Source organism: Giraffa tippelskirchi, chromosome 9 (assembly GCF_054371585.1).
Source record: "Giraffa tippelskirchi isolate mGirTip1 chromosome 9, T2T-mGirTip1v1.2.pri, whole genome shotgun sequence".
In the NCBI taxonomy this organism is placed as follows: domain Eukaryota; kingdom Metazoa; phylum Chordata; class Mammalia; order Artiodactyla; family Giraffidae; genus Giraffa; species Giraffa tippelskirchi.
Window position 1 is genome coordinate 128,886,713 of NC_137283.1, and position 16,445 is coordinate 128,903,157.

General features: G+C 38.5%; 1 protein-coding gene across 40 annotated transcripts in view; it reads left to right on the forward strand.

Moving 5' to 3' along the window:
* The window catches only part of SNX14 (sorting nexin 14), a 111,363-nt gene that overhangs the window by 4,803 nt on the left and 90,115 nt on the right, over positions 1-16,445 (forward strand). For all 40 annotated transcript variants that reach the window (XR_014064989.1, XR_014064988.1, XR_014064991.1 and 37 more), the window contains one exon: positions 16,281-16,401. Coding sequence is in view for 32 of the 40 variants with exons in the window: in XM_081528646.1 (XP_081384772.1) it covers positions 16,281-16,401 (121 nt within the window). In the remaining 8 variants the exon portion in view is untranslated. The remainder of the gene's footprint in view (positions 1-16,280; positions 16,402-16,445) is intronic.

The following is a 16,445-nucleotide window of genomic DNA, read 5'->3' on the forward strand; positions in this document are numbered from 1 at the left end:
ACGAACAGAGATCAATCTGTCGTTTTTGAGATTGCATCCAAGTACTGTATTTTGGACTCGTTTGTTGACCATGATGACTACTCCATCTCTTCTAAGGGATTCTTGCCCACAGTAGTAGATAAAATGGTCATCTGAGTTAAATTCACAGCGTTCCCTCTTAAGTGTCCTTGTGATGACATTGTAAGTCAAGTTTGTCTCTGGGCTGTATATCACATTCCTCAGTTTATTTCTTATCTCTTTAAATCCTGTTATCCCCTAGTAACTTAAGCTCATTATCTCCTAAAAAGGCTTTTAGCTGTTAGTATCTCTAAAATACCTAGTTTCCATAAGCTGTAGTAAAATATGCCAACACTACAACATACCTTAAACTTTTAGCTTCTAACTGTTCTTAATTATTACTAATCCCTAAACTCAGCAAACTTCTTTTGCCATAAACATTCCCCTTACAGGCAGGTTTCAGATAACAATGTTTCCCATGGTCTCAAGCTGCAGCCTATGTGCTCATCCTGGAACATTCTTTGTAAAGATCCTTGAACAAATGTCAGTAGTTAAGTTTATGGATTATAACATTCTTTCCAGCCAACTCAACCAGAGGAAGGAAAGGACAAGTCAGAATCACAAGACCTAACTCCTTCATCCCGGGACCGTGCCTGCGGGATGAGGAGAGGGGGTTGGGGCCGTGCCTGCATTGTGTCAGTAATGCCTATCGCTGCTCCCGACAGCATTTCACCAGTTAATTTTTAGAAATAACTTTATAAGAAATTCACAGTTTAAAATCTCCCCTGGTTGGAAATTCCCTGGTTGTCCAGTGCTTAGACTCGGGACTTCCACTGCTGGAGGCCTGGGTTTGATCTCTGGTCAGGGAATTAAGATCCACTGCTATACTTAAAATGGATAACCAACAAAGACCTACTGTGTAGCACAGGGAACTCTGCTCAGTATTATGTAAGAATCTAAATGAGAAAAGAATTTGAAAGAGAATGGTTATATGGATATGTATAACTGAATCACTGTGCTGTACACTGTCACAACATTGTTAATCAACTGTACTCCAATGTAAAATAAAAAGTTAAAAAAAAAAAAAGATCTGGCAAGCCTCATGGCATGGCCAAAAAAGAAAACAAAAGCAACAAACAAACAACCCCACACCTCCCCAGAAAACCAACCAAACAAAAACTCCCCTGGTTAGTATGTGGTTAAACTTATACTAGAACTCTTTTTGAAATTAACTTTTCTCTTATTGTCTTGAAATTTTAACTCCTAAAAATCTCTCAAGATGTTATTTAGCATATAAAATTTTCTTTCAATATGAATAAAATTATGAATTTTATCTGTGGAAAGATAAATGGATATAACCTTTGGACCATTGTAACTGATCTGTGGGAAGAGTAGAGTAATATACTTTATGTATTTCAAATTATTTATAATATCATCTTTATAGTATTGTTTTACTATATTAGGAGCATATAATTAGGATATACAGTTATATAGATTTGCTAATCATAGTATTGAATATTTGAGTATTATAAGGACTATTTTAAGTTAATTCTAATAATAATGGTAATAGCAATAGTATTAATAGGTAACTCTTTGTGAGTACTTTGTTTGGTCTAGTTATTGTGTTAAGAGTTTTCATTATTATTGAGGCAATTTATTGATGTGGTTTGGAGAAAGCAATGGCAACCCACTCCAGTACTCTTGCCAGGAAAATCCCATGGACGAAAGAGCCTGGTAGGCTGCAGTCCATGGGGTCGTGAAGAGTTGGACACGACTGAGTGACTTCACTTCCGCTTTTCACTTTTATGCATTGGGGAAGGAAATGGCAACCCACTCCAGTGTTCTTGCCTGGAGAATCCCAGGGATGGCGGAGCCTCGTGGGCTGCTGTCTGTGGGGTCGCACAGAGTCGGACACAACTGAAGCGACTTAGCAGCAGCAGCAGCAACATTGATGAGGTTGCAGTTTTGAATCTGAAGCTTGACTGTTAAGAATTTTATTCTGATTCCTTCTTTAACTAGTTATATGACTTTGAATAAGTAATCTAATTTTTATTTGAGTCAGTCCCCTAATCTGTATAACGTGCATAATACTGGAGCCTACACTTTGTGATTACTGTGATGATTTAAGTGTTTTTGTTGTTGTGCTGGGTCTTTCTTGCTGCACGCAGGCTTTCTGTGGTTGTGGTGAGCAGGGGCTACTATCTTGTTGTGGTGTGTGGACTTTTCATTGCGGTGGTTTCTCTTGTTCAATAGCACAGGCTCTAGGCACATCGGCTTCAGCAGTTGCAGCCCACAGGCTCTGGAGCGCACACTCAGTAGTTGTGGCACATGGGTTTAGTTGCCCTGTGGCATGTGGGGTCTCCCCGACCAGGGATCAAACCCGTGTCCCTGTATTGGTAGGTGCATTCCTACCCACTATACCACCAGTTCAGTTCAATTCAGTTGCTTAGTTGTGTCCGACTCTTTTGCGACCCTATGGACTGCAGCACAACAGGCTTCCCTGTCCATCACCAACTCGCAGAACCTACCCAAACTCATGTCCATCGAGTTGGAGATGCCATCCAACCATCTCATCCTCTGTGGTCCCCTTCTCCTCCCACCTTCAGTCTTTCCCAGCATCAGAGTCTTTTCCAGTGAGTCAGTTCTTCCCATCAGGTGGCCAAAGTATTGGAGTTTCAGCCTCAGCATCAGTCCTTCCAATGAATATTCAGGACTGATTTCCTTTAGGATGGACTGGTTGGATCTCCTTGCAGTCCAAGGGACTCTCAAGAGTCTTCTCCAACGCACATTTCAAACGCATTAATTCTTCGGCGCTCAGCTTTCTTTATAGTCCAACTCTCACATCCATATATGACTACTGGAAAAACCATAGCTTTGACTAGACGGACCTTTGTTGGCAAAGTAATGTCTCTGCTTTTTAATGTTCTGTGTAGGTTGGTCATAACTTTCCTTCCAAGGAGCAACCGTCTTTTAATTTCACGGCTGCAGTCACCATCTGCAGTGATTTTGGAGCCCAAAAAAATAAAGTCTGTCACTGTTTCCACTGTTTCCCCATCTATTTGCCATGAAGTGATGGGACTGGATGCCATGATCTTAGTTTTCTGAACGTTGAGCTTTAAGCCAACTTTTTCACTCTCCTCTTTCACTTTCATCAAGAGGCTCTTTAGTTCTTTGCTTTCTGCCATAAGTGTGGTGTTCCAGTAGGGAAGTCCATAACTGGGTTTTAATACATGGAACATGTTTGAAATGCTGCTCAGCACAAAAACAGTTATTTTTGTCTTATTTATCCTCACAACATTGTGAAGTAGGTACTATTACTAACCTCAGTGATTTTTTTTTTTAAGATACAACTTATAGAAGAGTACATAACACATATGTAATTGTATAGTTCTGTGAATTATAAAATATAATTCCCCATGTAACCACCACTTATCAAGATATAAAACATTTTTAGCACCCTACTAGGCTCCATTGTCAATAACATTCTCAGTTGTCATGTATCAGTTTTGTTGTTTTTTGAATTTTTTATAAATGGAATCATATTGTCTTCTCTTATCTGGTTTCTTTTTCTCAACTCTCCTTTTGAAATTTATGCATATTATTGCATATATTGGTAGTTATTCTTTTTGTTATTATGTTGTATTCCACTGAGACTATACCACACTTTATCCATTCTGTTGAAAGGCATTTGTGTTGTTTATAACCTTTGGCTATTATGAATAATGCTGCTGTGAATATTTCTTTTAATAGGCATGTGTACTTATTTCTCTTGGATGTATATGCCCGTAAATGAACATGCTTAGTTGTAGCAAATACATTTGTTTAACTTAAGTAGATACTGCCAGTTTTCCAAGGTTATTATACCAATTTATACTCTCTCCAAAAATGTTTTATAGTTTTGTCTAATATTGTTTATAGGTTTAATTTAGCCATTTTACTTAGTGTACAGTGGGAGGTCATTGTAGTTTTAATTTGTAGGGCCTTGATTATAGCCCCATTTTACAAATGAGCAAACTGAAGCTAAGAGTTGTTCAGTAATTTTCTTATAGATAGTAAGTAGCAGGATGGGATTCTAATGTTGATCATTCTGATTTAGAAGCCCAAGCTTTTAAAAATTACATTAAAAGTCATTATTAAGAAAAAGACTTATTAATAGCTTTCTAAATAATATTGATGCATATAAACTGTAAGTGAAAGTCGCTCAGTTGTGTCTGACTCTTTGCAACCCCATGAACTATACAGTCCATGGAATTCTCCAGGCCAGAATACTGGAGTGGGTTGCCTTTCCTTCTCCAGGGGATCTTCCCAACCCAGATCTCCCTCCTTGCAGGTGGATTCTTTACCAGCTGAGCCACAAGGGAAGCCCAGGAATACTGGAGTGGGTAGCCTATCCTCCAGGGGATCTTCCTGACCCAGGAATTGAACCGGGGTCTCCTGCATTACAGGCAGATTCTTTACCAACTGAGCTATGAGGGAAGCCCTAAACTGTAAAGAAGTCAGAAAATTGAAAGGTGTTCAGAATCACTCATAGATTTACCATTCAAAGATGACTACTGTTGTTAACATTCTAGTCACCTTCCCTGCAATTTACAATTTTATTTTATAAATTGTAGCCTTTTCTATATATGGAGCCACTTGTTAATGTATTTTATTATTATTTTCTTTATTGCTTTTTAAGTTACCATGATTGGCTTACGTACACTTTAACAGTATTAAGACAGGCTCTTCTAAAGTACTTTAATGAACTTGTTTAATTATTATAACAACCCTGTGAGTTAGGTATTATTATTATTACCCCTGTTTTATAGAGGACCAAACAAGAATCAGAGAGATTAAGTAATTTGCATTTTATCATATCCAGGATTAGAACACAGACACTACAATGTTTTTGATTCCAAACTTAATGGGTCTTTCACTCTGTGTTCTGTTTCTCTTGTCTATTTTTCTCTTTCTACAACAGTACCAAATTTTTAAAAAAATGACAGTATTATAGTTTTGTAGTATGTTTTTTATATACAGTTGGGCTGTTGGTCAGAACATCTATGTATGGTTTCATGTGTGACTTTTTTTCCCCACATGGTGTTGGGTGACAAGGGTGAGTATCGTGAGGAAGAGATTCCACTGGAAGCTGTATCTTTTTTAAGACCTAACCTTGAAAGTTAGGCAGTTAAGTAGCTTCATTTCTGCTGCATTCTTTTGATTAGGAGTGAGTTATTAAGGCCAGCCTCTATTCAAGGGGAAGGAAATTAGATTCCTGCTTTTGATGTGAAGAGTGCAAAGAATTTGCACAGTTTTATTTAATTTGTAAATTAATCTGGGTAGAATTGATGACTTAACTATATTTAATGATTTCACCCATGAACATATCTTTCTGCAATTATTCAAATCTGTTCTTATGGTCTTTTTAATAGATTTTTTTTCTTTTTTTCATTTAAAAACTTTATTATAGAAAACTTCAATCACATACAAAATAAAAATAGAGTAGTACAATGAAACCTGTAAATATCTGTTGCCTGGCTTCAAAAATGATCAGTTCAAAGCCAAGTATCACTCCTGTCCCTAATTATTTTGAAGGAAATGCCACGTGAGATACTGTATCTATAAACATTAAGTGTTTCAGTGCATACTTGCTCGGTTGTTTCAGTCGTGTCCAACTCTTTGCTACCCTATGGACTGTAGACCTCCAGGCTCCTTTCTGTCCATGGGATTCTCCAGGCAAGAATACTGAATTGGGTTGCCATGCCTTTCTCCAGGGATTCTTCCAGACCCTGGGATTGGGCCCGAGACTGCTGCATCTCCTGCATTGCAGGCAGGTCCTTTACTCACTGAGCCACCTGGGAAGGCCAGACATTTCAGTGTGAGTGTTAGTCGCTCAGTTGTGTCCAACCCTTTGCCACCCAGTGGACTGTAACCTGCCAGGCTCCTCTGTCCATGGAATTCTCCAGTCAAGCACATTTGAGTGGGTTGCCATTTCCTCCTCCAGGGGATCTTCCTGACCCAGGGATCAAACCCCTGTTTCCTGCGTTGCAGGCAGATTCTTTACTGCCTTAGCCACCAGGGAAGCCCCAAAAGCTTCTTATTTAATGTGTTAGTCACTCAGTCAGTAGGTAGCAAACATTTCAGTAGGTATCTTAAACTGATAAGAGCTTTTTTTTTCCTTGGCTGTGCCATGCAGCTTGCAGGATCTTAGTTTTTAGGCCAGGGATTGAACCGGACCCCTGCAGTGCCCCAGAATCCTAACCACTAGGCTACCAGTGACCTCCCAAGAGCTTTTGTTTTTCTACATAACCAGGATATCATTTCATTCTTTTTTTAAAGGTTTTTTTTTTTTTTTTTTAACATGGACCATTTTTAAAGTCTTTATTTAATTTGTTACAATATTGCTTCTGTTTGATGTTTTGACTTTTTGGCCAGGAGGCATGTGGGATCTCATTTCCCCAAACAGGGATTGATCCCACACCCACTGTGCTGGAAGGCAAGGTCTTAACTACAGGACCACCAGGGAAACCCCCACAATACCATTTCACAATAAAAAAAGCTATTAGCATCCTTAAAATATCTATTCATTGTTCAGATTTCCCTGAATCTGTTAGAACTTTATCCTCCAACATTTTATGATGAAAAGTTTTAAATATATAGCAGTGTTGAAATTTATAGTAAATGATCAATTATCATTAACATTTCACTGTATTTTTATATGGTTTGTCATGAGTCTATCCATTACGCCAACCATAATGAATCTTATTTATAAACAGTCTTTTAGAGTTATTCAAATAATACTCAAGTATGATCTTTTAATCTGAAAATTTCCTCCCTTTTTTTAACCTTGTAATTTATTTGTTGGGGAAACTGGCCATTTGTTGTAGAGTTTTCCACAATCTGGCTTTTGCTGATTGCTTCCCTGCAGTGTTTTTGAATGTCCCTCTAGGTTCCCTGTAAACTAGTAATTAGGTTAAAAGGCATCATTGTTTTGATTTTTTTTCTCCTTTAGTTCATGACGATTAAAAGATATTGAACTATTTAGAAAAATATGCCTTTCTTATGGTGCGTTATTCTTTATTTTATGATATACTGCTAGTTTTAGTTGACTAGTATTTTACTGAGTACTTCATTTCTATATTCATGAATAAAATAGACCAAAGGATTTGCTTATATTATCTTTATCAGATTGGGGGATTAAAATTATATTAGTCCTTTTAAATTGGCAGCTTTTTCTCATGTTTTTCTCCCTGAAAGCAGTCTGTATAAAGTAAGGATTATCTATTTTATGAAAGTTTGGTGAAATCATTTGGGCGAGGGGCCGTTTTTTTTTTTAAGCCAGGTTTCTGATTATATTTTAATTCCTCTAATAAATAGTTGGTCTGTTCAGGTTATCTAGTTCTTAACTTTCTAATTCTTAGCATTTTGTTTTTTTCTAAAAATCTGTCGTATTGTTTATCCAATTTATGAACATATAGTTGTTTTTAGTCTTATTCTTCATTTCGGTTATAGCTGTGATTGCTTCTTTTTCATTCTGTGTTTTGTCAACTACAAGTTGGCTCTTGCTATGGGCACTTGCCATCTATCTCTGCAAGTATTAAATCATGTGCTGCTTCAGCTGCTGATGTTCAACACCCCCTGAAAGGAGTTCAGGGTGGAGAGCAGAAATGAGGTACCCTCTGCTGGGGGTAGTGTGGTGGGACTGGCAGCAGAGGTCTTCAGATAGATATTTTCAGGAGCTGATTTTACTAGCCTGATTCTTGTATCTCCTAATATCTGGAAAAACACTAAAATCCTTCATAGTGATGACTGTTCCTTGTGACTTGCGAAAGGTTCATGAGACTAGCAGAAACCTTTTGGAAGAATATGTGCTTGATTGCATGTATTCCCCCTTCACCAAAATCTGATATATACTGAGCTTCCCCCCTTCCTTCTTTGGAGTAGTTTTTAGAGCTATTTCAAAGTGCTGTCTCCCACACTGCAGTCCTCATTTTGCCCCAAATAAAACTTACAACTCTCATGTTGTGCATTTTTAAAAAGTCAACAGTTATATTTGTATCCTCTCTTTTTCTTTTCTTCCCGGATCTGTTTTGCTAAAACTTTGTCTTTTTTAACTTTTGCTTTTGAGAATTTCCAAGCATACATAGAAAAAAGAGAGTACAAAGAACCTCTCATCACTCATCACTCATCTTCAACAACCATTAGTATTTTAAAAAATCTGACCTTCCTCCTTTTAAAATAATTATTCTATACCATAACCTTACAAAATTAACAGTAATTTTTAAATGTAATAATCAGCTCATACTCAAATTTTCTTAATTATATAAAAATTTATAATGCATTTGTTCTAATCAGAATCGCAACTAGGTCCACTCATTTTATGTAGTTGCTGCATCTTTGAAGCTTTTGTAAATACAATCTAGAACAAGAGTTGGCAAACTTGCTGTAAAGTGTCAGTAAATATTTTAGGCTTTGTGGGCTATACCAGGTCTCTGTCCCATATTCTTTTTTAAATGTAAAAATCTTAGCTTGAGGGCTATACCATAAGCCTTTGTCAACCCTAATCTAGAACATTCCTCCTCACCCGCTCTTTTTTTTCCCTTTGCCATTGACTTGTTGAAGAAACTGGGTTATTTGTTCACACTCCATTGACTTGTTGAAGAAACTGGGTTATTTGTTCACACTGTGGATTTTGCTGATAGTCATCTGCACCTCTGTATTTCTTGTAGACAGGAAGTTAGAGTTATAGACTCTGTTAGATTTATATTTTTTTTAGGGGGGTGCAGGTGTACTTCAGTGATGGTGTGTACATTCTAATACATCACCTCAGAAGATAACTCCACATTAGGTCGAGTTGCCTCACTTTTTGTAGATTCAAGTGGTGACAGCTGCCCAACACATTTTCTCTTTGGTTTCACCATTTATTTACTCCCTGAATCATTATAGGATGCAACATGGTGATTTGTTATTGTTTCATTCCTTCTGTATCTTTTTTTTTAAATTCTTGTGTTTTTGTGTTTCTGGAATTGCTTTAATTTATCCTCTGTTAAGGTTTGTTTAGTTACAACGAAGTACAGCTCAAGCTGGAAAAGTAGAATAAGTGCTTATACTTTTTTCTCTTAATTATCAGTTTTTAGAGTAATTACTGGTGCCCTAGTAACCTCAAGTAGTATCCAACTAGAGGTTTTAATTATTTTATTAATTTTTCCAAGGAACCTATTTATAATCTCTTTTGTCATTGTTGTCTTACTTGATTGATTTCTGTTCTTTAGTATGCCCTTCCTTTTTATGTGTTTGGATTTGTATTTCCTCCCCCAGTCTTCTGAATGCTTAGCTTGTTGGTTTTCAGTATTTGACTCTGATGAATGCAGGATAACCTTAACACTATAGATAATTTGGGTCAGATAATTCTTTGTTGTGGGGGGCTGCCCTGTACATTGTAAGATATTTAGCAGAGCCTTGGCCTCGAGTCACTTGATGTAAATACCGTACCATAAAAAATACCTCTCTTTTATCTCCCCACAGTTGTGATAGTGAAAAATGTCTCCATATATTGCCAAATTCCCCTGCGCAGTGGGTGAGATCACCCTTGGTTGAGAACCGCAGGATTAATTTTAATGCTAATTTAACGCTAAAGCTTTCCTTCTTAAATAATGCCTTTCAGTTATTGCTTGTCTTATAGTGATGTGCATATTGCATGCAGTCTAAGCACAGGTCTACAATTCCTAATCCATAATTCAGAGATCAAAAAGTTCTGAAGAAATAACTTGTCCTCTAAGTTTGATACACCAGTTACATTTGGTAACAAAACCTGACCTGGACAGAGATGAGACTTGTCTATAGTATTTATTTCTGACTTATTTATGGTTTATACATTTTTCTGTGGAAATGTTAATATCTGATTATGGAATATATATCAGATCTTATATTATTTACGTTATTATAAGATGACGTATTATGCTATATAATTTATGTTGTTTATGAAATATGTACTATGTAAGTGTTGAAGGATTCTAAAAATTGTGAATTCTGAGTCATATCTTTCTGGCTCAGAATGATTTTCTTTAAGTGGCTATGGACATGGATTTCATAATTTCCTCTGTGAATACCTCTATAACCCATTGAGTTAGTTTCCAGAGTTACGGTTTTTTAAAAGCTTGATGTCAAGTGTGCTATTTATTGGTTGGAGTGAAGCTTTGTATAAAACTTTGTATAAAGGCATGGGAAGTATAAGAGCAGAAAAGTGAGTTGGGGCCAGGTTGGCAGTGACTGTAGAGGTTTAGAGGGTTTGTGTTTCCTTCTGCAGGCAGGTTAATCTGTAGCAGTTCTTTGAGTTAACAGTAACCGTGTTTGTGTGAGGACTCTTAGTGATAGGTGTGTAGTGGATGTTTGTCGAGTGCAGAATTGCCCTGGGGGCCTAGAGACCAGACAGTTTCATCTAGTTGAGTGGTGAAGCCTTTGTCTCACAGCTTTTGCACTTACTGTTCACTGTCTGTAATAGAGCACCTTTAATCATCATCTTCACCGTTTCTTACTACTTGGTGCTTTATTCTTCAATTTTGAAATCCCAGATCTTCACAATATCTTCTGTAGCCTGTTCTGTTTCATGGTGCACTTGAGCAGTTGTCCCCAATCAAAGAACCGGGATGGATGTGGCACTCACTTGTGTGTTTCCCTTCTCTGTTTTAAAAATTTTAATTGGAGGATAATTGCTTTTCAATGTTGTGTTGGTTTCTGCCATACAAGAACAGAATCAGCCACAAGTATACATATGTCCCTTCCCTCTTGAACTTCCCTCCTACCTACCCCTCTATCTAGGTTGTCAGAGTACTTACTGTGTTTGAGCTCCCAGTGTTACAAAGCAACTTCCAACTAGCTGTCTGTTTTACATATGGTAATGTACATGTTTCAGCGATACTTTCTCAATTTGCACCACCCTCTCCTTGCCCCGCTGTGTCCACAAGTCTGTCCTCTGTGTCTGCATCTCTGTTCCTGCCCTGCAAATAGTTTCATTAGTACCATCTTTCTGGATTCCATATACATGTGTTGAAGTACAATACTTGTCTTTCTCTTTCTAACTTCACTCTGTATAACAGGCTCTAGGTTCATCCACTTCCCTTCTCTTCAAGATTCTGTTCCTGTATTGCTTGTTATCCACAGTTGCTGTGTATGGTGTGTCCAGTTTTCCAGTTGTTTATGGTGGGAAGATAAGTCTGGTACCAGTTATTCTGTTGAGGAAGTAGAAATCTCTCACTCCTTTGGAACTTCTGCCATCTGTCTTTTCTTACTGATATCAGTCTCTTGCACTATAAGCTTCTACTTTATAGACTCTTTCCATTTTAAATCTTGTCATTCTGGGTAGTGTTTGTGCAAGTAACCCATCAAATACTGTAGTTTATCTTGAGGTGACTCTTCTATAGTCTCCCACTTGGATCACCTTTTGATGGCCTGTGTTATTGTGGAATCTTAAAAATTAAACCTCCCACTTGCTGACCAGTGGCTACGTCTCTTATTCCATCAGTCACACTGTACCTGCTTTTCTCTGCTTTCTTCCTATCCATTGTCCCTCTTCTTTTATCACTTACTTTCCTGTGTGATTTAGAGTAAGTCTAGCTTAGATTCCCGGAGAAGGCAATGGCAACCCACTCCAGTACTCTTGCCTGGAACATCCCATGGGCGGAGGAGCTTGGTGGGCTACAGTCCATGGGGTCGCGAGGAGTCGGATATGACTGAGCGACTTCACTTTCACTTTTCACTTTCATGCATTGGAGAAGGAAATGGCAACCCTCTCCGGTATTCTTGCCCGGAGAATCCCAGGGACAGGGGAGCCTGCTGGGCTGCCGTCTATGGGGACGCACAGAGTCGGACATGACTGAAGCGACTTAGCAGCAGTAGCAGCAGCTTAGATTCCATGGCCCATCACTTTAGCCAGTCTATTGCTAGCATCCTGGACTCTTGTTTGCTTACATGTCACTCACTGAACAAAATCCAAATCTTGGATCAGTGATGCTGGTTTGTTTTATTAAGTGTTTATATCCTGGTTACTGACTGCTGCTAGAGAAGATCTCATACCTGTAAACTTAACTCTTCAGCCTCAGTACTGCCTTAACTCTTCAGCCTCAGTACTGCCCAGCAGTTCCTGAGGATACCCTTCTCTTTACTTCTCTCCAGCTGCTGCTTCAGAACTTCCCCAGCCTTCTAGAACTCCTGTTCATGCCACCTTTGCCTTTTCCTCTCAAGCATCACCTGTTTCACTTAAAGGCCATCATATGGCTTTGAATTCCTTTTACCAAATCTATAGATTTAACTCCATTCTTATCAATCCTTTCTTTTTCTCTGGTTTTGAAGAGGACATATCACTTCCTTTTATAATTATTTTTTCTGTTTTGGCTCTGAATCCCAACTACTCCTATATTCTCTAGGGGAAAATAATTCTCTCTTATCTTTTCTCTTCTACCTCTTTTTCTTTTTTCTCTGTCTCTCCTATTAACGTTTAAATGTGATCAGATTTTACCAAACACCTTTCCTCATTGTCTCTCTCCAGTTGACACCTTAGCTCTTTTATTTATTTATTGTTCTTCTTTCCTCTGAAAAGAGAATTATCCACATTTCCTGATTCCACTTCCCCACCAGTCTTCAATCCATTGCATCCTACTAAAATCCCAATCCCAAAGAAAGGCAATGCCAAAGAATGGTCAAACTACCACACAATTGCACTCATCTCACACACTAATAAAGTAATGCTCAAAATTCTCCAAGCCAGGCTTCAGCAATACGTGAACCGTGAACTTCCAGATGTTCAAGCTGGATTTAGAAAAGGCAGAGGAACCAGAGATCAAATTGCCAACATCCGCTGGATCATCAAAAAAGCAAGAGAGTTACAGAAAAACATCTATTTCTGGTTTATTGACTATGCTAAAGCCTTTGACTGTGTGGATCAAATAAACTGTGGAAAATTCTGAAAGAGATGGGCATACCAGACCACATGACCTGCCTCTTGAGAAACCTGTATGCAGGTCAGGAAGCAACAGTTAGAACTGGACATGGAACAGCAGACAGGTTCCAAATAGGAAAAGGAGTACATCAAGACTGTATAGTGTCACCCTGCTTATTTAACTTATATGCAGAGTACATCATGAGAAACGCTAGGCTGGAGGAAGCACAAGCTGGAATCAAGATTGCCGGGAGAAATACCAATAACCTCAGATATGCAGATGACACCACCGTTATGGCAGCAAGTGAAGAAGACCTAAAAAGCCTCTTGATGAAAGTGAAAGAGGAGAGTGAAAAAGTTGGCTTAAAGCTCAACATTCAGAAAACTAAGGTCATGGCATCTGGTCCCATCACTTCATGGCAATTAGATGGGGAACCAGTGGAAACAGTGTCAGACTTTATTTTTGGGGGCTCCAAAATCACTGCAGATGGTGATTGCAGCCATGAAATTAAAAGACACTTACTCCTTGAAAGGAAAGTTATGACCAACCTAGACAGCATATTACAAAGCAGAGACCTTACTTTGCCAACAAAGGTCCATCTAGTCAAGGCTGTGGTTTTTCCAGTGGTCATGTATGGATGTGAGAGTTGGACTGTGAAGAAAGCTGAGTGCCGAAGAATTGATGCTTTTGAACTGTGGTGTTGGAGAAGACTCTTTAGAGTCCCTTGGACTGCAAGGAGATCCAACCAGTCCATCCTAAAGGAGATCAATCCTGGGTGTTCATTGGAAGGACTGATGCTGAAGCTGAAACTCCAATACTTTGGACACCTCATGCGAAGAGTTGACTCATTGGAAAAGACCCTGATGCTGGGAAGGATTGGGGGGAGGAGGAGAAGGGTATGACAGAGGATGAGATGGTTGGATGGCATCACTGACTCGATGGACATGGGTTTGGGTAGACTCCGGGAGTTGGTGATGGACAGAGAGGCCTGGCGTGCTGCAATTCATGGGGTCGCAAAGAGTGGGACATGACTGAGCGACTGAACTGTACTGAACTGAGCGAGTGAACTGAACTGAACTGAAAATTGTTTTTGCCTAGTTGATCAGTATCTCTCTTGTTGCTGAAACCAGGGGACACTTATCAGTCTCTCTTATTTTACAAATATTTGATCATGTTTAACTACTTCATTCTTGTTGAAATGTTTTCTTCATTTATTCTTTTTTTTAAATCTTGTCAGCCTTTGTGATTTGACCCCTGTTTTTCTTCTCAACTCTTCTAATTCCTAGATTCCTTTATAGATTTCTCCTCTTCTGCCGATTTCTTAAATATGTCATGTTCTCTTCATTTTTCAGTTTGTCTCTGGTCATGACATTCATTCCCACGACTTCAGTGATCTTTATGCTGGTAACTCCCAAACCTTTATCCTTGGCCCATATTCTCTGCAGAGATTTAAACTGCCCAAAACCTGGCTGGTTATGGAACTTGACTGCTTGGTGCATCTTGAAAGTGAAAGTGAAAGTCACTCAGTCGTGTCCAACTCATTTCTGCTTGGTGCGTCTTGAGAAACCTGAAATTCAGCATGTCCAAAAGGAACTGATTTTTTACTTCCCTCTTCTCCTTATATCTAATCAACTACTTAGTCCTCTTTTTTACTTCATTTTTTGAGGGAATTCCCTGGTGGTCCAGTGACTAGGACTCTGAGCTCTCATTGTGGAGGCCCTGGATTTGATCCCTGGTTGGAGAACTAAAATCCCTTAAGCTGTGCAGAGTGGCAAAAAAAAAAACCAACCAGGTGTGTTTCGGTCGAGCCCTTTGGCTTGCAGGATCTGATTTCCCCAACCAGGAATCAAACCCCTGCTCCCTGTAGCAGAAGTGTGGAATCCTAACCACTGGACCACCAGGGAATTCCCCGACTTAGTCCTCTTAATTCTTCCTAGATGTCTCAAAACAATCAGCTTCTTTTTATCTGTAAGTCTCTTCTCTAGTACAGGCCATCTGTAGATTCTCCGAGATTTACTGCTTCAGCAGCTTTCTAATTAGGTTGCTTGTTTCCAGTTTAGACCATGCCGCATATTGTTGCCAAAGTGTTTTTCTGATTATACAATCTGATATACTGCTTTCCTTTTTAAAGCTCTTAAAAATTCTTAAAATCTTCTAAAGCTGTTCATTGTCTCCTGGGTATTACTCGGGACTGTTGATGGTAGATGAAAGAAACTCATCTCACTCTAGGTTTGGCAGAGAGGGGAATCATTGGATGCTTATGTAAGTGCAGAAAGAACTGGCGAGTAGCTGGGCCTCAGAAACTTGGAAATACTTTTTGCATCTCCCTGATTTTCCCCCTTCTCTCTGTGGCTCGGCTTCATTCTCTTACTACGTAGTGATTTGTGAACGGAAGAGCTGGCACCAAAGTTTGAACTCTGTGTCCTTACTCATGGTTAACAGTTATAATGTAGTATTTAGAGTTGTTGAGGGGCTACGTTGTTGAGGGGCTGGTGCTTCACAAAATCATGATAACTGAAAACTGTGCCATGTGAGGACAGACTGTATAGACTGTATTGCGACACTGTAACGTGACTTATTATATGACACTAGATCATATGGCTATGGCTTGTTTTTTTTAGGTTCATCTCAAGGCCACTTCTTCCTTGGAACTATGCACAGATCTTACTTAGCTCATGTTGTTCTCTCAAGTTTGAATTCCCCTCATTCCTGTACCCTGTCCTCTTCTGTCGGTTTTCTCCTAGTCAGTCTTTTAAGTTTTTCTAGAGACACAGTTTTCTCTGCAAAAAGCTTTTCTTTTTAAATTTGGTTTGTGTATTCTGCCTTAGGTGCTCTCATATCATGCGTACTTTCTCTGTCACAATATAGAACACATCATCACACTGTGTTGTATTCATTTCCTTACCTGCTACACCTACAGGATAGTGTTTCCTATGCAAATAGACACAGTACTGTTCCTTACTATATCCCCAGAACCTAGTACTGTGTAGCACTAAATGGGCACTCAGTACAATTTTTGTTTTGATTTAATGCAAAATAATCAGAATTTTGGTGGGATATGAATACTACACTATCATTAGAAGATATTCTGGGAAAATGTAGTATTGGCTAGTTGAACATGACAGCCTAGGTGCCAAGTTATGAAATATTGAGGATTTATACTTCTTTATACTTTAAATGAAATATACTTTTGATAGCAAACATTCTAATATTTTATAGTTAATAAGTATATTACAGAAAACATGACTGGAGGAATTGCATCAGCCTGATACTGTAGATGCTTAATTAAATACTCATTAAATCAATGAAGGGACAAATTAGTTTTATATGTGTTTTTGGTTCTAATAATTGTCTTCATTTATTTCTAAGGTATCTTCATGTTTTAATGATCTTCTGGTCGTTTGTTGCTGGAGTTGTCACATTTTACTGCTCATTGGGACCTGATTCTCTGTTACCAAATATATTCTTCATGATAAAATACAAACCTAAGGTAAAATATATGTGTTCTTATCTTTAAGAGAGTCAGTATATATG